Raw genomic sequence first — 22,182 nt, 5'->3', positions numbered from 1 at the left:
TGTGTCACGGCTATTACGACATTGGCATGACATTTCGTATAGTATATGAAATTAAATCCACAAATGTGTCACGGCTATTACGACATTGGCATGACATTTCGTATAGTATATGAAATTAAATCCACAAGCTTTAAACTCAACAGTTTTAACGGATTCACTCATTCACACAGATGTTGCATAGGAGACTACTCATTGCTGCTGCTTATATAAGGCTGCATTGTCGTGGAAACAAGTTGGAATCTTGCAGCCAAGCTGGGGCTTGCCCGAGCAAGTTCTGGCATGATCAGGCAGAGTTTCTTGGTGTATTTTTTAAAAAGTTAGTCTCGCCTGCCGTGCCGGCCTTTCTGAGTCAGCTCTTTGTAATAAATGCCACAAGGTTATTGGTACCATGTCTCACTCCTTTTGGGCATGTCCTCCCATCCGAAGGTTTTGGGGTTGCATCGCCACTTATTTTATGGCATTGCTGCAAATTTCTCTCTCCATAACTCCCCTGGTTTTTCTCTTTGACTCCTGCCCCCGTCTTTCAATGAGAAGGGGCCCTCGCTTACTTCTCTTGAAAGCCTGTTTGGTTGGAAAGAAAGTGATTTTGTTGCATTGGCAGACCGCCGACAATCCTTCCTTTTGGACCTGGCGTAACCATCTTCATCACATGATGCGCATGGATGATCTGTGTTCTTGAGCATCCCCAGCTACACCGGAAGTTTCTGGAGATCTGGGATCCTTATCTACAGGCCTTGCTGCATCGTTCTCGCAGCCTGATACTTAATGACTGAGTGGTGCCCGCTGCCCTGCTTGTTCAACACCTGGATATTGCCTGACTGAACTGTACGAATGGACTTGTCATCATAGGGTGGGAAGGGGAGGGAGGGTTAGGTGGGGGTTCTGATAGGATTTTATTGGCTCTGATTTTTGTGGTCTTGTCTGGAGGGGGTTCAGAGTTCCAGCTCCCCCAGACCATTATAAATTGATGTATTACTGTGCCATAAAACTCTATAAAAGCGTTTAACATTAAAAAGTTAGTCTCTGTTACATGTTGCGTTGCTTATGGCCGTCAAAAATACAACATGAATTTTAAAAATCATAAAAACTACTGTCCAGCAAGAAAATATATGTACCCGAGATTGTTTTAAAATTTCACAATTATTGTAACACAAAATTGGCCGTTTCTCAAAAACCTTACATGATGTACAAATTTCGAAGTAATATTGTGATCAGCATCAAAAAATCTATTTGGAACACCAAAAAGCCTGAAGGAAACAAAAACATTGTTTACATTACTTTGTATGCTTTTGTACCACCTTACTTCACAAATATAAACCCAAAGTGGTTTACATCACAGATAAAAAATACAATAAGAATACAATAATCAATACAAAATTCTTAATAATCTCAATAGCTCCAATCCACCCCACTCTCACTGGTAATAGCCAACCCTATAGTACAACACTAAAAAAAAATTGGTGCAGCATATGATTTCATTTGTAATGTAACCAATATGGACCAATCACATCCAGTGAGTACTGAGATTTTACTAGCAAAGTTGTTCCAACCATTGCAGAGGAAATACAGGAAAGGCCATAAAACTTTTCAAGATGCAGCTCTAGCCATAGAGGTTCAACTTTCTTCTAAGATTCTGTAGCATCTCGAAAATATTCTTAAAGAAATGGATCTGTACCATTCAGTCTGGTTTGCACATGTCTTGGTGCAAAGGGATTGATGTATCCCGTTTGCTTTTTCTCAATAAATGGAGTATGGTGGAAAATTCTTGACACATTATATCTTGCATCTTCCCTCTGAGCCCTAACAACTATCTGATTTAAAACAAATCATAGAAAGTACTTTTACACTCTGCACAATCAAGCTTATGGAATGGGTTTAGAGGAAGTGGTCAAGGCGACTATCATAATGGGGTTTAAAAAAGGTTTGGACAAGTTCCTGGAGGAAAAGTCCATAAAACTTTAAATCTTCACCTTATATATTGCCCATTCCTCAAGACTCCAGATTGGTTTACAAAAACAGTTCCTTACTTCACACATTTATTTCCTGTTCTGTTACAAAAACAGTAAACATTAAGGGGTGAATTTTCAAAAGATGTGCACGTAAAAAATAGCATGCGTGCTGGTACAAAAGTGCATATGCAAGTATGTGATATTTTCAAAACTGCAAAATATGCGCATAAATCAGGGTCTGTGAGTAAATGTGTGTAAAATAAAAAAAAAGGGGACATGCCAGGGTCATTCTAGGGTGGGGTCAACATTTATGCACATAAGTTGCTATTTTAAAACTACAAAAGTGATGTGCATAAGTCTTTTATTTGCATATATTTACTCCTGCACAATATCTGACGTATGTGATTGTAAACATCTCAAAAGTGAAAGAAATGACTACTGGTTGGGGGGACTTCAGACTGAAGAGCCAGGAGGGTCTTTACAATTTGCAGTTGTACTGTGTGAACTGGTAATTTAATTGCCAAGCGCATGTTATAAAATCTCCTGACATGATTACAATCTATTGACATATCCATTTAAAATTCAGATTTTACATACACAGGTATATCAATTGTACATACTTATCCGGCTAAATTACAACATTTCTGACTAAGTAGCATCTTTGCTGCTACCTAGATGGACAAATTAGAACTTATCTGGATAAGTAGTGGCACTTATCAGGCTATATTCCGATTTATCCAGCTTAGTAGGTCTGCTGCTACTTAGCCGGATAAGTATGATAAGCACTACTTGTCTGTCTGAATAGTGCTTTTTGGACTTATCTAGCTACATATCGCCACTTAGCCTGATAAATCCAAACTTGCATGGCTCATGATTTTACATATGTGAACATTAATGCGCGCATATGTACTCGTATTTTATAAGCTGCACATATCCTATGCGTGCAGATTATAAAATGCAAAAGTAAATTACCATACAAGTGCGTTTGGGTGCACCCAAGCAGTTTTGAAAGTTACCCTCAAAATGCATAATAAACATACAATATAAAATACAATCAACCAAACTATAAATGAAACAAAATTAATAAACAAAACATAAAACAATTTAAATTACATTTAAAACAAAAGCATAATATTAAAACCAAAATAAATCCACAGCAGCATAATAAAACTCTTAAAACTCTTATCTCTTTTACTCAAAAACTAATCTAAGGTATTAGCAACTTTTTGAGATATTCTCAATATTTGTGACCAGGACCAGTGTCAGAGACAAGAGTCTGAGCTTGATGGACCTTGATCTGATCCAGCACGATGTTACTTATGTTCTTAACTTGGCAGTAAAAAAGGACTAGGGCTATGCTCTTGGCAGCTGTGACAAGAGATTGCTAATTATTTTTCATCTAAACTCTGTTTCATTCTTATTGGTGTTACAAAACTCATTCTCACTGAAAAGATGCCCTTGTGGTGTGAACTTGCAAAACTGTGCACAGGAAGCTTTGAGTTTTCTTTTAATAAAACCAGTGGCTTGGGAAATCTGTCAGAAAAATAACCAGAATGAAATTCACTTATTTTTTGTTTGTTTTGTTTTTGTTTGGCAGCTTAGAGACAATCTCATCACACCCAGAGACACAACAATGACCTTCACCTGCTTTGTGTTTTTTGATATGTTCAATGCTCTCAGTTCAAGGTCCCAGGTGAGCAATCTTTGGATCATCATTAGTACAGTTTTCCTCATCCGTTCTGTTTTTCAGAACAGTTTTCATATATTGATTTTGGAGGGGTTTTTTTTTCTGTTTTATTTTTTTATTTTAACTCTGGACATTTTCTGACCTTGCAAAACCAGAGTCAAATGTTTTCCCCCGCTGTCCGGCTAAATGTGATCTGGGCAACTCATGGACAGCACAAATTTTACCCAGATAAAAAGAGCCGGCGCTGGGGGCGGTCCTGGGGCACAGTTTCACTTTTTCCAGGCAGTGCTCGATGTCTGCACTACCTGGACAAAGTTAGCTGAGTAAGTCTGTTGGAATAAATACCTGTCCTAACTTTACCCTCATTAAATTACTTGGGCAGTGTTAAACGGGCAACTTTCCTACTCGCTGGCTTACCCAATATGGACCTCTGTATTTTTAAGTGATGACGTTGTTTGACATGAACGGTTAGGCTATTCTGTTGGGACGAGGTTTTATCAAAAATGGGTCAATTCAGCAGATATGTTAATGAAGTAGCCACATTAGCTCCTGTGGTATCCTGTAGTGCTGCTTGGCTATGTTTTAATCTTGCACTTGTGATTATTTTCCTGTCTATTTGGTTTGTTATACCTGTTGTATTCTGATGATTTAATTCTATGGTGGAAGGTACTTGCTGGGCTCCTATAGGAAAAATAATGTTCTTTATAAGCAATCTTTCAAACTCTGGTCTTTGAGGCAAGAAGGCATCTAGTTTTCAAGGTGTCTGCAAAGAACATGCTTGAGAATTATTTGTATAGAGTGGCACTAGTCTGTGGTTAGTTTAGCAAATCTCTTTGTGATCTTCGCGTGTTTAACTTCTGAAAGGCTAGCAAGCTACATTTGAGGAGAGAAAACAGATTTGTACAGTTCTAGGAACAAATTAAAGAAACAAAAACATCACACTGTCAATATTTGGGCTAACAGTCCAGCATTTACTACCAATATGTCTTTTTACCCAGAAACATCAGATTTCACTTCAGAGGGAGAGTTACTATGCCATTTGGAAGAATCAAAGTGGATAGTCAGGTTTTCAGCAAGCATACTTAGTTAGGCCTTACCTTTTCATGTTTCGCGTATTCTGAGCAGAATTTCCCTAGAAATTCACTGTAAGGGTTGTCCCTTCCACTCGCTGTCACTACACCCCTGGCCACTTTGCCCTCTCAGGCCCCAACTCCTCCAGCAGCCAGTATCTCTCCCCTCCAACTCTAGGCTCAACCCCTTCTACTCTATCACCACTCCCAGAGTTTGACCCGTTCTAAGTACTGCCCCTCACACAGGCTCCCTCTGTCCCTCCTTCTCTCACACATGCTCCCTCTCTCTTGTGCACATACACACACCCTCATGCAGGCTCTCTCACTCTCTCGCACACACACATCCCCTCATATAGGGTCCCTCTCTTGCATACCTCCCACACAAGCTCCCTTTCTCTCTCATGCTTACACCCTCTCAGAGGCTACCTATGTCTCTCTCTCACGCACCCCTTCACACAGGCGCTCTCTCACACATACACAATCCCTTCACACAGGCTAGCACCCTCTCATACACACGATCCCTTTTTTATACACATCAGCTCCCAATCACTCACACACATACACACTACTTCACAATCTCATCATATAGACTCCCTCTCTCTGGCACCCATACTCAAGCATCCCCCTTGCTCTCTCTCACAACCCCCTGGTCTCTCACACCTCCTTCTCACCCCCTGCTCTCTCTCTCACCCCCTTCCCCCTCACATCTCCTCCCCCCTCAACCTCCTCCCCTCTCTCACACCCCTATCCCCTCCACCTCACACCCATCCCCACCCCCTCTCACACCCCTCCTCTCTCTCACACCCACACTCACTCTCACTGGGGCATTCATCTTCGCCGCGAGCGGAGCACATCCCGCGGCAAGTGGGGAGCCTTCATCTTCGCCACGAATGGTGTGCCGGACCTTCATCTTCACCACAAACAGCGCATGCTTCATTCACGGTATGCTGGGGTCTCCTCTGCCATTTTCTGCACAGAATTTGGCAATTCTGTGCAGGGGGGAATTTTGTGTAAATTCTGTGCTCCTCAGTAGTGCAGAATTCCTCCAGGACTAATATATGCTCTGTGTAAAGGCCCTGAGAATCAATTCATTAGCCCATCATGAAAGTTCCTATCTCCAGGTGATATAAGTCCTGGGCATCCACAATGTGCCAGCAGAATAATTTAGCAGAGTCTTACAACCTCATGAGTGTTTCTTCGATCAAGGAGTTGCAGATGGTCTGATCCTCTGGTGGGACATTTTGGGGATAGACCTGTTTGCAACAGAGGACAACCAGAAGATTGGATAGTTGTATTCCCTGAGACTGAGCAGCCGCAGATCAGCCACCAATGCTTTCATGCTCTAGTGTAATATCAGTTTGATCTACATGTACCTTCCAGTTCCTCTAATTGAAAGGACCATCCAGAAGGTCATCCTCATAGCCCTGGCTTGGCCTTGTCAGGTATGGTACTCTTATCTCTGACTGTTATTTCAACCCCCTGATCTGGCTTGTGTGATCTTATCACACAAGAAGATGAGAAACTCTGCCATCTGAATCTTCTGTTCTTGATCGTAACGATGTGGATGTTGAACACAAGGTAGTATTCTCCCTGCTCTTTTCCAAGGAAGTTGAAGACATTCTCATTTCATCTAGGAAGCCCTCCACCACCTCAAATTGAAGAGATACTTGGCTTGATAAGAGTCCAGTCTTCTGGACTCCTTTACTTGTGATCCAAGGGACCTTCTCCAATATATTTTCTTCCTGTCATCATCTGGCCTCAGCACGTCTTCTATCAAGGTGCATCTCTCTGCCTTTGTGGATGGAAATCCTATCTCATGCCACATTTTATTCTCTAAGCTCATGAAGAATATGTGGCATACCAAACCTCCAGTCAGTAAATCACTACTGACATGGGAGCTCAATGCGGTACTCACTTAACTCATGGAGCAGTAGCCTAGCGGTTAAAGCAGCAGGCTGCAAACCAGGAGACCAGGGTTTGAGTCCTACTCTCTCTCCTTGTGACCTTGGGCAAGTCACTTTACCCTCTATTGCCTCAGGTACAAACTTAGATTGTAAGCCCTTTGGGGATAGAGAAATACCTACAGTGCCTGCTTTGAAGTGCTGAAAAAAAGTGTAAAAAGCAGAATCTAAAAAATAAATAAATAAAATTCAAGCCTCTCAAGTTGGTGGATCTGAAGTATCTTACCTGGAAGGTACTGTTCCTTGCAGCTGTCACTTCATGCAGAGTGAGTGAACTGCTGGCCCTGGTTGCTTAATCATCATACTTTCACTTTTTTCACAAGAGTTTTCTGAACTCATCTTACATTTTTCCAAAAGTGGTATCAGCATTCCACATCAGTCAAGCAATTGTGCTTCCTATGTTCTTCCTGAGGCCACATATTCCCAAAGGAGAGTGGGCTCTTCATTACTTGAATTGTAAGAGAGTCCTAGTGTATTATTTGCAGAGGGCTCAGCCTCATTGTCAAATTTCTCATCTGTTTATGTCCTTTGATCTCAACAGATGGAAAGGGCAGTAGCCAAAAGAACTTTGTCAAATTGGCTAGCAGATTGTATTTCACAGTGTTTCCCAACCTTTTCAGGCCCAAGACACACCTACATTAACACAAATGTTGTGCAACATACCACAGAGCAGGTAGTGTGGACATGGAAAGAATTGATGTGGCCAAAAGAAGAGCACGGAAAGCCCCACCACTCTGTCTTCCTGATTTTAAAACAAAGGGAGAGAGATGAGGGTGAAGATATACATGAACCTAACACAATGAACCCACTCCTGCAGGAGACGACAAGCCCGTGTGGTGTGGGCAGTCAACTCAGTTACTTTGGCTACTACATGTGGCTAGCAGATCTCCTTCAATGCTGCTGCTCCCAACACTGAAAGTGAGTCACATTTAGTGCTAAGTGCACACTCTCTCCCCTTCTTACTCAGCCTGCAGATAAGAGAAAGGCTTGAAGAACTCAGATGGGGAAGATGTGGAGCTGTTGTGGGCATTTTGTGTGCTGCACAAAGTGAGTCCCAGCTATTTGTGCCCTGCATGCAGCCCATTAAATACCACACTTAGGACTCGTGCTATAGCTAGGAAGAGGTGACATGCATGAATACACAAGTTCTCAGAAAGGAGTTCCAATCAGTTCAAGAGCCTCCACTTGTGTGTCTCTTGCTGCGGCAAGGTCCTGAGAGCAGAACTCGGGTGCTGGCCTGGTTCTGAGCATCGGGCAGTGGTGACTTTTCCATGGCACGCTGGCGCACCATGGCAGACTGGTTGGGAAATACTGCATCAGTGTGTGGACACTCTTTAGTTTGAATGTATTAAAATTTAGCTCCTTCCTTTTCGTTGGTAGCTCAAGCCAAGTTACATTTAGGTATCAGAGGTTTTTCTTTGTTGTCAGAGGGCTTACAATCTAAGGGATTCATTTACTAAGCTGTGTTAGGCGTTTACTGTGCAGTAAATGCGATAATGAGTAGCAACAGTCGTATTTTAAATACTGCACATTATTTCCCTTCCTCCTGGGACTTCAAGTATGGTAATGAGCTGATTAGCATACAAACATATTCTAATTGGCTTATTACAGAAAAATCATCTAAATCGAATAACCAAGCTTGCCTCAAAGTTTGCAAGTCAGATTATTTGATTTAAAGTTAGCTATAAGTCTTGAGTTGAGTTGGGAACGTTGGGATTCTAATGCACGTCCTAATGCCCCTGAGGCTATGATTTCAAGGGGTCAAGTTGACCCTGAAAACCTCCTTTCCCCCTCCCCCACCAAAGTGTTCAAAAATTGTTGAGAGTGTTGTCCCATCTCCTCCCCCACATTGGCTGAAAATGCCATACTGGGTCAGACCAGGCCAATACAGTACAGTGCGCTCCGGTGGAGCGCACTGTTAACCGGCATTTGGACACGCGTTTTCGACGCGCTAGCTTTACCCCTTCTTCAGTAAGGGGTAATAGTGCAAATGCATGTTGATGGCCCTATTAGTCATTCCCGAGCGATACAGTAAGTAAAATGTGCAGCCAAGCCGCACATTTTACTTTAAGAAATTAGCGCCTACCCAAAGGTAAGCGTTAATTTCTGCCGGCGCCTGGGGTACAGAAAAGCAGTAAAAACTGCTTTTCTGTGCACTCTCCAACTTAATATCATTGCGATATTAAGTCGGAGGTCCCAAAAGTTTAAAAAAAAAAAAAAAATGTAAAATGGGCCCATGGCTCGCGGGTTGAAAACTAGACGCTCAATTTTGCCGCGGTTTCCAAACCGTGGCTGTCAGCGGGTTTGAGAACCGACGCCGGCAAAATTGAGTGTCTGCTGTCAAACGCGCTGACAGCTGCCGCTCCTGTCAAAAAAGAGGCGCTAGGTATGCGCTAGTGTCCCTAGCGCCTCTTTTTACCGCGGGCCCTAATTTAAATAAATTAACTTACTGAATCGCGTGCTGGGATTTTTACTGTATCGGCCCGTTAATGAGTAAAATACCATGGCTTAGTACATAGATCCCTAAAGACCTGATTTTCAAAAGCATTTACACATTTAACACTGGGCTTTACATGAGTTAATGCACTTTGCCCTTGTAAGCGGACTTTCAAAAATCGCTGCAATAAATGACATTGAATTGTTAATAGGTTTTACCCACATTAAGTCCACTTAATGCAGGTAAATGGTTTTGAAAATTGCTACAATAGTATGTTACATTTACATGCATAACTCCTTTGAAAATTCACCTGTAAGTGTACCTGAGGCAATGGAGGGTAAAGTGACTTGACCAAGTTCACAGGATGCCTTGTCAGGATTTGGACCTCTGTTTCTTTGGTTCTTAGCCTGTTGCACTAACCACTTGGATACTCCTTCACCCCCTCTGTTCTTGGATTCAGTTTGGTTGCAATGCTGCCAGTACTACATATCTCCACAGACTTCAGTGCAGGCTAACCCGTCACACAGACTTTCTGTTGTTTTAGCATCAGTTAGACTGGAATAGAGGGGCTGGATTGGGCAAGATTTTTTTATTAATAAAATCTGAAAACTTCTTACATCTACTGTGCCACAGTAGTGCTAACTGAGGGAGCCAATACCATTGTCTCTGGAGTGGTCTGAGACTGCACAGTGCTTGCCTGCTTTCCTCAAAGATTTCTCTGTAGTGCTTTTCTAGTTTGGCCACCTGACTTGAAGCATAATTTCATGAAGTTCAAATCACCAAAGCTGCGAGACAGGGTCTGTGTGTGAGCCTCCCATCAAGATGTGGTTATACAAACTAGACTAAGAAAACAATAGGGAAAAAAAAATCATGTATCATGTCATGGCAAAAAAATGGTGTTTAACATTTATTCTAAGCTCAATAATCTGTTTCTTTTACAGACTAAGTCTGTGTTTGAGATTGGACTCTGCAGTAACAAAATGTTTTGTTACGCAGTCCTTGGATCCATAATGGGACAGTTGTTAGTCATTTTCTTTCCTCCTCTTCAGAAAGTTTTTCAAACGGAGAGCCTGAGTATAGCAGGTAAGACCATCGTTTGTTCACCCTTTACTTGTGTGCTTATTTTTTTTTAAAAGCTCTATTTCAGCTCTTAGAATTGCCTGAAGAATGCTATTTTAGAAAGTTTTGTTTCTTGTTGTGCACGGTATAAACAGGGGGTGTCTCTGGAGAGTTTTGCATGGTTTATGTTAAGATATGCCAGTTCCCTTTCCTGTTATAGTGCCCACATTCCCTATTTGATCTCCAGCTTTACCCTCACTTCCTTTGAAATAAAGGGTCCTTGGTGTTCATCCCAGGTGGTTTTTGTATTCTTTTGCTGTTTTTGCCTTCAGTACCCTTTCTGTGAAGAAATGTTATGATGCTGCTCCTGAATCTATCCCCTTGTAGCCTCATTCACTGAAAAAATGTGCGCTGCTTGGGCATTATTTATGCCTTTGAGGTATTTGAATGTTGCTGTCATATTCTTCCTCTTTTCTAGGATGTACATATTTAAGTCCTCACCTCCTAGGATTGATGATAAACATAGTAACATAATAAATGACAGCAGATAAAGACCAAAATGATAGGTCCAGTCTGCCCAGATGAGGTTCATCCACTTTAGGTAGTTGCACATATAAATTCCCGTATGCAACACAGCTCCTCTCTCCCCCATGCCTTTTATCTGACCTCGCAAACCTTTTCCCATCTCCGCCCTCCATATCTGTCCCAAGCATGCCCAAAATCCATTACAGTGATAGCCTCCACCACCTCCTTCATTAGTTGGCCAGGCCAGGCCTTGTCATTTCAAATTTGCTTCTTGCAAGACAAATACTTACTTGCTTTATTTATTTAATGTCTTCTATTCTACAACTTCCATTCAAAAGATGGAATACCCAGACCCCTTTCCATGTATTATCAAATTCTGCAACAAATCCCCCATAGCCACCAAAGTTTGTGAGGCTATTGTAAAAAAAAAAATCCAGCCTCCCCATACTCATTGAAGTTTTGGTTTCAGCCATGATCCCTCCATATAGGTCGCCTCAACCTTCTTGGAAGCACAGTGCACTCATATTGCTGCTGTTTTGGGCTGAACTGCCACTCCATGCAGGTTACAGCAGTGCTTCATTACCATCCTCTTGCCACTTGGAATCATCATGTTTATTCCATGGTTTGTTTGTTTTTTTTCATTATGTTGCGATTTTTGTCTCCAGCACCTCCTCCAGAAGGGCATTCCAGGCATCCACCACTCTTCTCTTGAAAAAATGTTTCCTGATCTTGTTCCTGAGTCTGTCATCTTGAAGCTTCGTATCATGACCCTTTGTTCTACGACTTCCTTTCCTTTGAAAAAGATTTGATACTTGTGCATTATTAATAGCTTTCAGATATTTAAATGCCTCTATCATCTCCCTGTCTCTCCTTTCCTCATTAGGGTATACATATTTAGGTCTTAAGTATCATCTCATATGGCTTTTATTGCAGACCGAAAACCCCATTTTGGTTGCCTTTCTCTGGATCACCTCTAGCCTATTTCTAGCCTATCTGCGATTTAGCTTCTATTCTAGGTGAGGCCTCAACTGTGTGGCATTATCACCTCCTTATTTCTTCATGTTATGTCTGTTCCAATGCCCTTTGCATACCTCTTGCTCTGGGCACTGCAGTATTGTACTGTTTCTCTAACTTCAGATCATCAGACACTATAACCTCGAGAATTCTCTCCTGGTCAATGCACATTAGCATCTCACCCCTCATCCTGTACCGTTGCCTCAGATTTCTGCACCCCAAATGCCTGACTATACTTTTTTGTATTGAATCTTAACTGCTAAGCATTGTGACCACTCCTCTCTTTTTAGATCACTTCTTATTCTGTCTAATCTCTTAGGGGTGTCCACACTGTTTCAGATCTTAGTAGTAAACTGTCCCTCCTAAGCACTTTGCAATAACACTCACAAAGATGTTGAACAGAACTGGCCCCAGGACCAATCCCTGAGGCACTCCACTAATCACCTTTCTTTTCTCTGAGTGAATATCATTTATCACTACCTTCTGCCATCTATCACTTAACCAGTTTCTAATTCAGATCATTCTTTTGGGACTCACTCCTAGGCTGCACAGTTTACTAATGAAGCTTCTGTGTGGAATACTATCAAAAACTTTGCTGAATTTCAAGTAAATTACATCCAGCACATGTGCTTGATCTAATTCTCTTGTCACTCAGTTGAAAAAAATCAGATTTATTTGACACAATCTATATTTTGAATCTTGCCTTGAATCTTGCCACCCACTGGATTGTAGATAGTTTGTTATCCTCAGCTCAGGAAATCAAAATATAAGACTTGCCATACTGGGTCAGACAAAGGTCCATCAAGTCCAGTATCCTGTTTCCAACGGTGGCCAATCCCAGTCACAAGTACCTGGCAGGATCCCAAAAGGTTGATCCATGTTGCTTAGCACAGTATTGGTTTATGGATTTTTCTTCCAGCTCCACTAACAGCTTTTACCACATTCTCTGTCAACAAATTCAGAGTTTAATTATGTATTGAGTAAAAACAAATTTTCTGCTATTTGTCTTAAATGTATTACCTAGTCCCCTAGTTTTTTTACATTTTGAAAGAGTAAACAGCCAATTCGTATTTATTCATTCTACTCCAGTATGTGTATCATTTTGCGCTTGTCCACATTAAATGTCATCTGCCATTTGGATGCCCAATCACCAAGTCTTGCAAGGTCCTCTTGCAATTTCAAACAATCCACTTGTGATTTAACAATGTTGAATAATTTTATATCATTAGCAAATTTAAACACCTCACTCATTGTTCCCATCTCTAGGTCATTTATAAACATGTTAAAAAGCAGTGGTCCTCGTACAGATCCCTTGGACACGCCAGTATTTTTCCATTGAGAAAATTGACCATTTAACCTTATTCTCTGTTTTCTGTCTTTTAGCTAGTTCTCAGTCCACAATAGAATATTGCCTCCTATCCCATGACTCTTTAATTTCCTCAAGTTTCTCATGAGGTTCTTTGTTAAATGTTTTCTGAAAATTTAGATACTCAATATCAGCCGGCTCACCTTTAGCCACGTGTTTATTCACACCTTCAAAAAAATATGTAGCAGATTGTTGAGGCAAGACTTCTCTTGGCTAAATCCATGTTGGTTTTGTCTCACTATGAATTATCTATATGTTCAGTGATTTTGTTCTTTACAATAGTTTTAACCATTTTTCCCAGCACTGATGTCAGGCTCACTGGTCTGTAGTTCCCTGGATCGCCCCTGGAACCCTTTTAAAAAACTGGGGTTACATTGGGCACCCTCCAATTTTCAGGTAACAAAGCTGATTTTAATAATAGTTTACAGATTATTAATAGTAAGTCTGCAATTTCACTTTACAGTTCTTTCAGCACTGTAGGATATATATACCAACTGGTGCAGGTGATTTGCTATTCTTTTTGTTAATTTGTCCATTTACATCTTCCAGGTTCACTGAGATTTGTGTCAAGTCCTCTGAATTATTACCTTCATTTATCATTTCTGACATGGGTATCTTGCTTACATCTTGCTCAGTAAAATTGAAGCAAAGAATTTATTTAATCTCTCTGCTATGGCCTTGTTCTTCTCTTACCTCTCGGTCGTCTAATAGATGAACTGACTTCCTCAAAGGCTTTTTGCTTCAAATGTACCTGAAAAAGTTTTTATTGTGCGTGCTTATGCTGTTTACTGTTTTCTTCACTCTGATCCCTTTTCCATTTTTTGAAAGATGTGTCTTTGGCTAGAATAGCCTTTTTCACCTCACCTTTTAACCATGCTGGCAGCATGGTTAAGAGGTGAGGTGAAAGAAGTAATTTATTTCTCCTCACCATTGAGATAAGATTAATTAGCCTGTAGTTTCCACCCTCCTCTCTCTTTTATGTAGAGGGACCCCACCCACCTTTCTCCAGTACCATTCTTATCTCCAAAGACCTTTCAGCATACCTTCCAAAATCTTTCTGAGCTCCCTTAGATTCCTAAAATGCATGCCATCTGGTTCCATGGCTTTGTCCACTTTCAGTTTTGCTAGTTGCACACAAATGTACTCTTGTAAATGGAGTGGTATGCCATATGTACTTTTGCCAACAATCCTTCTCCAAACTCTTCTTGAGTAAACACTAAACAGACAAATTTGGTAAGCATTTTTGCTTTTTCCTTGTGTATCTTTCCTTAAATTATTCCACTTCTGGCTTTTTTCCTCTGTCATATACCTGAAAAAAGTCATGTCATCTCACTTTATCTCTTTAGCTATCTTTTCTTCCCCTTGCACGTTTGCCGTCCTGATTTTTTTCCTAGTCTTTCAGCTTTGCCATATATTGTACCCTGTGTGCTGCTTTTTGAGATCCTTTGTACTTTTCTGAATGCTAATCCTTTTGCCATTACTTTTCCTTTTCCCCCTGCTTGTATTTACTTTATTGACGTAAATATTTTTTTGCCATTATCCTAGCTCCTATTAGTTTAACCACTGTTAGTCTACTTCATCTTCCTCCTCCCACTCTGCCAGTACTTCTTTCAGACATCTGCCCATTTTACCAAATTTCAGTTATTCTTTGAGCTGCGTGCAAGTCTTCTCTCTATTGGCTGTTATATCAAACGATATTTTGTGATGATTACTGGTGCTGCCAAGAGCACATACCTGGACATTAGAGACGGTTTGCTTGGTTTTAAATACCAGGTCTAGTGTTACCTCTTCCCTCAGAGGTTCCTGTACCATTTGTTTGAGGGAAGCCAGGATCTCTAATACTTCTGAGCCCACGGACAGGATGCTTCAATTCACACCCAGCAGGTTAAAATGTCCTACAAACTCTACCCCCCGCCTCCCCCTTCATTCCCACTTTTTGGATGTCTGCAGTCTGTCCTCTGTCCATTTCCTCCATCTGAGTTGGAGGTCAGTAGACCATTCTTTTGTAGATAGAAATATCATCACCTTTTTCCAGATTAGCCCACAGCACCACTTTTTCTCATACCTTTTAGTCACTTTGCTACAAAGAGCTACTCCTTCCCCTTTTCTGCCAACCACGTCCTTTCTAAACAGATTATAGCCTAGAATGCCCATATTTCACTCATGGGACTCATTGAACGTTGATAGCGATAATATCTAGGTCTGCCTCCATCATTGGGGCTCGTGGAAGATAGAATCTGCACAATTCTGTCTGCCGCAGAGAACTAGTGTTCTTGACCATACAGTTGTGTGCAGAAGTTTAGGCATTCTTGGTCAAATTCTATGTTTCAATGTATTTCTAAGTGAACAGAAACTGACAAAACCTTTTACATCAGTGCCCCCATTTTCCTGTGGCAAATTTTTCAGGAACCTGTGGCAAGAGTTAGCAAATTTTATGGCAGATTTTTCAAAATTTTGCAGCTATCTTGTGAAAATGTGCATAATTTTGAATATTAATGCACATTTTGGGGGGGAGGGGTTGGGGATTAAGGGAGAAAGGGATCTTAGTGATATTACTTGGAGAAGAACAATGGAGAAGGAATCTCGGGTAAGAAGCATGGGGGAGGGTAGGAGGGATCAAGATTCGGGGAAAAGGAAATGAGGGGAGGAGAAAGAGGGGATCTTGATTTGGAGAAATGGACCCAGGATCAGGAGAGGGAGGCATGATTTATTGATACCCCTCCTCTCAACACTGATCCCTTTTTTCACATCCATCTGTTCCTCTCATTCACAACAACTCCAATCACCTCATTTTGTCTGCACATCCTCCTCCATTCCTCTCACACCCCGGTAGTCCTTCAAACCCCTCATTCATTCTCCATCCTCCTTTTGCACCCCCCATTGATCCCCTCATGCACTCTCCTTCCCCATCGCACCCTGCCTGAACCCCTCATTTACTCTTTCCACATCCTTCCAATCCCTCTCACTTCCCCCACCACCGCCCCAGCCCATCACTCTTGCCCCATTCCTTCCCCCACAGCCTCTCTAATCCCCTCATTCATTCTTTCTCCTTTCAACCCAATCCCTCTCTTGCCCCATCTTCACATTCACTCTCCCTCCTCTGCACCCTCTCTGATGTCTTCATCACTTTTGCCCCTACCCCCAACACCTTACTCTTTTGCCCTCCCATCCCCACCCCTCAGACTTGCCTCCCACCATTATGCCTTCACTTATTTCTATTCAACCCACCTCACCAGCCTTTCTATTTAAACCCCACCACTATCCCCTTCACAAGTATTCCCTCCCCCTCCAACCACCCAAATTGATTGGCAGTAAGAGGAGGAGGAGACCACCAGCAAGACTTTGAGCCATTTTTTCCTCTTCTACTGCCCGAACCCAACTGCAGCTTTCAACCATATGGCTTTGTCAGTGTGACTGAAAGCTGTAGTTGAGTTGGGGTGGCAGAAGAGAAGGACGCGGCCTGACGTGCAGCTACTGCACTCCTCTTCTTTTTGCCATCCAAAAGAAGGGAGGGGGAGAGTTACAACATGGAGCCGGATAACCTGATCTCCATAACTCATAACAGGACAGACTCCTCTCCACAACGTGGGTTCAATGTTATCCTGACAAAATTAATGGGAGGAGACGCATTTTGCAGCCCTTTCTGCGTTTGTGAAATTACGGAAGTCCAAGGACTGCGCTCTGCTTGGTACAAAGTTAAACACATAAATTAAAAAAGATGTCATACTGTGCATTGTGAGCCAGGGTGAGATTACTGCACATTATTTGGCACCCCTGATGCAGAAGCAAAACATGGTGCGACATCAGGTGCAGTTGTTGAATGACTTAGTTAAGGAAAGTAACTGATGTGCTTTTTTTTACATTTTATTTCAAAGATTTCAAAAGGAAAAAATAAAGCCACAATTTGATTACTCCTGGTATATGCTTGTCCCATTCGAAATGTATACTTGTTGGTAATTTTTGATTGTTGGAGTCTAATTATTTATTTTTATATTGTTTATAATGCTATTTTTATGTTTTATGATTTTATGTATTTTGTTTTTTACTTATGAATATTTTATTGTAAAACACTTAGGACTGGAGATAAGCATGCTATAAATTTTTTAAATTTAAAAAAAAAAATATATATATAAACATAGTAAATCTGAGAATATATTGCATACCAAAGTTAACCACAACATCTTTCTACAATTTTTAGTACAAAATTAGTATTTATTTATTAGTTTTAACAGATTGAAAATAATAAAAACAGTGAATATGGCATGTGCAAAGGTTTGGACACCTTTCAGTTAGTACTTTGTAACCCCTACTTTCAGGCCGATACAGAAAAATGTGCGGGAGAGCCGGCGAGCGCACAGGCCATTCTCCTGGGCGCGCGATTCAGGAGGGTGGCCTATGCAAATTAGGGCCCGCGGTAAAAAGAGGCGCTAGGGACAGTAGCGCGTCCCTAGCGCCTCTTTTTTGACAGGCGCGGCAGCTGTCAGCGAGTTTGACAGCCGATGCTCAATTTTGCCAGCGTCGATTCTCAAACCCGCTGACAGCCACGGGTTCGGAAAATGGACGCCGGCATAATTGAGTGTCCATCTTCCAACCCTCAATAATTTATTTTTGGAGCCTCTGACTTAATATCGCTATGATATTAAGTCAGAGGGTGTACAGAAAAGCAGTTTTTTCTGCTTTTCTGTACACTTCCCTGGCACTGGCAGAAATTAACACCAGCCTTTGGCAGGCGTTAACTTCTGAAAGTAAAATGTGCGGCTTCGCTGCACATTTTGTTTTCTGGATCGCGCTGGAATAACTAATAGGTCCATCAACATGCATTTGCATGTTGCGGGCGCTATTAGTTTCAGGAGGGTTGGACGCTCGTTTTCGACGCGCTATTACCCCTTACTGTGCGTCCACCGGAGCGCACTGTACTATATCGGCCCGCTTGTTAGAAGTAATTTCCAAACATTTCCTGTAGCCAGCTGAGTCTTTCTGTTCTTCCTTTTAGAAGTTTTCCCACTTTTCCTTGCAGAGCTTTTCCAGCGTAGAAATGTATTAGGTCTCCTTGCATGTACTGCATGTTTGAGATATCCCCAGTATCATTCAAGTCTGGGACTGTGAACATAAGAAATGCCTGTAAGTACTTCTTGAGATATGCTTCTGATCATTGTCTTGCTGAAATATCCAGCCTCGTTTCAGCTTTAACTTCTTCACTGACTGTGAGGCATTAGCTTTCGGATACGTTAATATTTAGTAGAATCCATTCATCCTTAGGCCCACACGTTATTTCCTGTGCCACTGGCTGCCCCACAGCAACAAAGCATGAAAGGTCCGCCCCTGTGTTTGAGGGTTGGTGAGCTGTTATTTTCTTCAAATGCTTCACCCTTTTTTTCGAAATGTGGTTGTGGCTGAACAGTTCAATTTTTATCTCATCATTACAAAGCATTTTGTTCCAAAAGGTTTCAGGCTTATTAAGGTATTGTTTTGCATGCTTTTGTGGTGAGGTCACAGAAAAGGTTTTCTTCTGATATTACTCCCATGCAAATCATTGTAGTATGAGCAACACCTTATTGTGCACCTGTGGACAGCGATCCCAGTGTCAGCTGAACTGTTTGCAGTGAGCTATGGGTTCTGCTTAGCAGATCTAACCAGTTTTGGGGCAGTTTTGTCAGAATTTCTTTTTGTCATGCAAACCTTGCCTTAACTTTAGCAGTTCTATGTAATTCCTATGTTTCTGACAGTTGAAATTGCTAGCTGGAAGTGCTTGCAGAGCTTTTTGTAGCCTTTTCCTGCTTTTGTGTGAGTGAATTATTTTCATTTTCAAATGCTCAGACATCTGTTGCTTAGAGGAGCCCATGATTGATTTAAAGAAGGCAGAACAATGATCACAACTTGAGAGATTAGAAGGGTCAAAGTGTTTGTTAAACCGTGGAACTGTCTTCACCTAATTGAAGGCATCATGAGTCGGTCAACTTTTTGGGCCTTATTAACTTTTTTAAAAAAGTAGAAATGAATCAACTGGACGGGTGTCCAAACGCTTTGAACATGCCATGTGCATTGTGTCATTTTCAATCTGTTAAAATCAGCAAATAGTAATTTTGCATTAAAAATTGCAGAAAGTTGTGTTTAAATTTATATCATGTAGAGGTTTTGTCAGCTTCTGTTCACTTAGAGATTCATTGGAACCTACAGTTAGACCAGGAGTTACCTCAACCTTTGCAAACTGTTAGATGCCTGTTAAGAAAGGAAATAGTTTACAAAGTGGAGAAATACTGCTTCTGTCAATGATGGGCAGGGAATGGCTCTTTATGCAGGGGGTGACAGGAAATTTGAATCAAACAGTTACCAACAAGGGCCCTGAAGTTGGTGGTTGGTGAAACAGGTAATTATGGGAAAATAAGTGTGGGAGCTTGCTGGGCCGACTGGATGGGCCGATTGGTCTTTTTCTGCCATCATTTCTATGTCATGTATGTTTCTATGAAGCAGCACCTTTCTGCCTCTGCTGCATAGTTGAAGTCATCAGATTAGCATCACTGCTCCAAGCCTGGCAGAAGCACCACTGAAAATCAGCTAGCAAACATTTAGCAGATGGCGATAAACAAAGATCAAAAGCTGAAAGAAACATATGTTTTACACTCTACTTAGGATATATTGAAAAAAAAATGATTTTCATTAAATCTTCTTTTGAAAGTAGCAGTGTTAGCCACATTTCTCAAAACATGCTTGTTCCTTTTCTGTGTGCCTCCATCTTGGGTCTTATTCCAAGGTCTCTATCCTTTTTTGTCTTGGCATATTTTAAGTTTTAGAATGTTTCTGGAATAAAAGGTATTTGTTTCCCTCTTGCTTCCTACTTTCTTGGTGCTTTGCAAGTGTCCAGTTATTTGGAGGGGTAGGGGAGGAGGTTTGTCCTAAAAGTCAGTAAAGGCGCATCCTGTTTTGCTGGCATTGAGAATGGTTGGAAGGAGCTGCATAGAAGCAATCAAGCTTGGATTAGGATGAGAGATGAGAGTCTTAATGACTTAGCTGACAGGAGAGCCCGCCCCCTATCCCAGGTTAGGGGCGGGACTGGCAACAGTGGAGGTGCTCTGCCTCCAGAGAGGGTAAAAGGGGCTGGTGAGTTCAATTTAAGCTAGGAACAGTCTTCCCACTAGCCTCTTCTTTCAGTGGATAAAATATGGGATTTGAAAGGAGGAGGCGAGTGCGTACCTGACATGGTTGTGCAGTTCTCTAAGGAAGGCTTTGCAAGTATTGTTGCTGGTAATGTCTGGTTTTTATTTTTTATTCCATTTTCTTGCTCCTCCTCAGATCTGCTGTTCCTAGTGGGCCTCACCTCCTCTGTGTGCATAGTATCCGAAGTGATAAAGAAGGTGGAGAGGAACAGAGAGGGGCTTCAGAGAACTGGCAACTCTTCCTCGTTTCTGGATGTATGATGCATATTGCATTCTTTTTATTCGTAAATTAGGAACTGATGCCTGAAGAAGTTAAAACAAAATAAAAGAACAAACAGCAGACAGGCGCTGACGAATCCAGGGATAAAGAATCATTTTTTTTGAGGGCTTTTAAGAAGTCCATCATCTTATTTCCTTCCTCTTTATCAAGTAGATGTGAATGTTTTTTATTGCAAGACTGTCAAGAGTTTGACTGCCAAGGGCTGGACTTGCAAATCAGCTGGCATGGAACTTTTCAAAGCAAGTTTGGGAGGGGAAAGGTCGAGTGGGTGGGTGGGGACGTTTCTGGCCAAAGCTCCTTTTTCAAAGTGAAAGAAATTATGTTGAAACATGATTTCCATCTTCTACCCGTAATGCAAGATGCTTAACGATCAGTATCTTAAGTATAAATATTTTAGGTTTTTTATTCCTTTTCTGTTTGGTGATGGGGTACTGTTACTAATGTGAGAGCACATTTTACATGTCTCTGGAGGGCCATTCCATTTGGATTCAGGATGCAGTTTGCAAGTTCACTTTCAACTACTGTATTTATTTGCTTTCTTCAGTGTAATGTAAAGTCTGCTCTGATGCCATTGTGCTACTGTTTTGTATCCTCTTTTTGTACAGGATTGTGACAACTGTCAGATCACAGATTTTCCTTTTCCTCCTTGTGATTGAAAGGGCCTGTACTGTCGTTTGAAGTAATTGTTTGCCTTTCTTAAAAAAAAAAAAAATAGGTACGTGGTGTTCGAGTGAGCTCTTCATAGTCCGACTTTATCAGGTTTGCAAAGAAAATTGCTTTCATTTAGCTCATAGTGAACATTAGATTTTGTATTTTCATCAAAATTCTGTACCATTCAGATCTCTCTTGTACCAAAGCAGTTTACAGCGTCTGTAGTGGAATGCTTATTTGCTGTGCTGATAGTCACTTATCAAATTCTTTACAAATGCAAGACACGGACTCCAAACGGTTTGTTTTTACTTTCCAAACTGCTTTTCTAAAATGTAAACTTATTTTTTCTTTTTACGGTTAGCCTTCCAAATATCTATTAACACCTTTTATACCATATATATGAGCTCAGTGAACATTTGAGTAATCATTAAACTTCCAGGAAGCACCATGTGAAAGTGTCTGGTTTTACACGTTTTTGTTTTTTTTTTAGTTTTTATTAAACATTCACAAAAATGTATACCGATAACTGATCCAAAGGGTGATCAAGTACCAAAGTTAGAAAATACAAAAAACCAAACAGCATCTGAATCAAATATTCGTCTTTGTTTCCATTTGCTATTAACAACCTCTCCCTCCATCCAACCATATTTTCATCATATGTTTGAACGGAAACTTGTAAATCCTTGCTCAAGCATTACTGAGGCACTGATGTAAAAACTAGACCAAGTATACACAAATAATAACAGTATGCACAGAAATCATAACATTGAAACTTTAAAGAGAGGGTAATTTAGATTTAAAGTAAGCTTCAAAAGGCTTCCAGAGTAGAAGATAGGCAATATGTTCTTTCTCATAGCAATTTTATCATTGGAAATAGACATATCAAACTATGGAGCTTTGAATCTGATCCTGGAAGTTTGTTCCCCCACCCTCCAGCTTTTGATGCAATTCTACAGTGAGACCCTGTTAAGCACCAAGCAATAGGCTTAGCTAGGTTTTTTTTGTAATGGACATCTAACATTCCTGGAC

General features: G+C 41.1%; 1 protein-coding gene across 4 annotated transcripts in view; it reads left to right on the top strand.

Annotated features, from left to right (window-relative positions):
- Window positions 1-21,603, top strand: part of ATP2C1 (ATPase secretory pathway Ca2+ transporting 1) — a 374,199-nt gene extending 352,596 nt beyond the window's left edge. For all 4 annotated transcript variants that reach the window (XM_029589345.1, XM_029589348.1, XM_029589346.1 and 1 more), the window contains exons 25-28: window positions 3,547-3,642; window positions 10,046-10,187; window positions 20,359-20,477; window positions 21,108-21,603. In XM_029589345.1, the coding sequence (XP_029445205.1) occupies window positions 3,547-3,642; window positions 10,046-10,187; window positions 20,359-20,477; window positions 21,108-21,158 (408 nt within the window). In that variant the 3' untranslated portion in view covers window positions 21,159-21,603. The remainder of the gene's footprint in view (window positions 1-3,546; window positions 3,643-10,045; window positions 10,188-20,358; window positions 20,478-21,107) is intronic.
- The last annotated feature ends 579 nt before the right edge of the window (window positions 21,604-22,182 follow it).

The sequence above is a fragment of the Rhinatrema bivittatum genome, chromosome 2 (genome assembly GCF_901001135.1).
Source record: "Rhinatrema bivittatum chromosome 2, aRhiBiv1.1, whole genome shotgun sequence".
In the NCBI taxonomy this organism is placed as follows: domain Eukaryota; kingdom Metazoa; phylum Chordata; class Amphibia; order Gymnophiona; family Rhinatrematidae; genus Rhinatrema; species Rhinatrema bivittatum.
The sequence above is the reverse complement of the archived record's forward strand: the minus strand, read 5'-3'. Positions and strand labels throughout refer to the sequence as shown.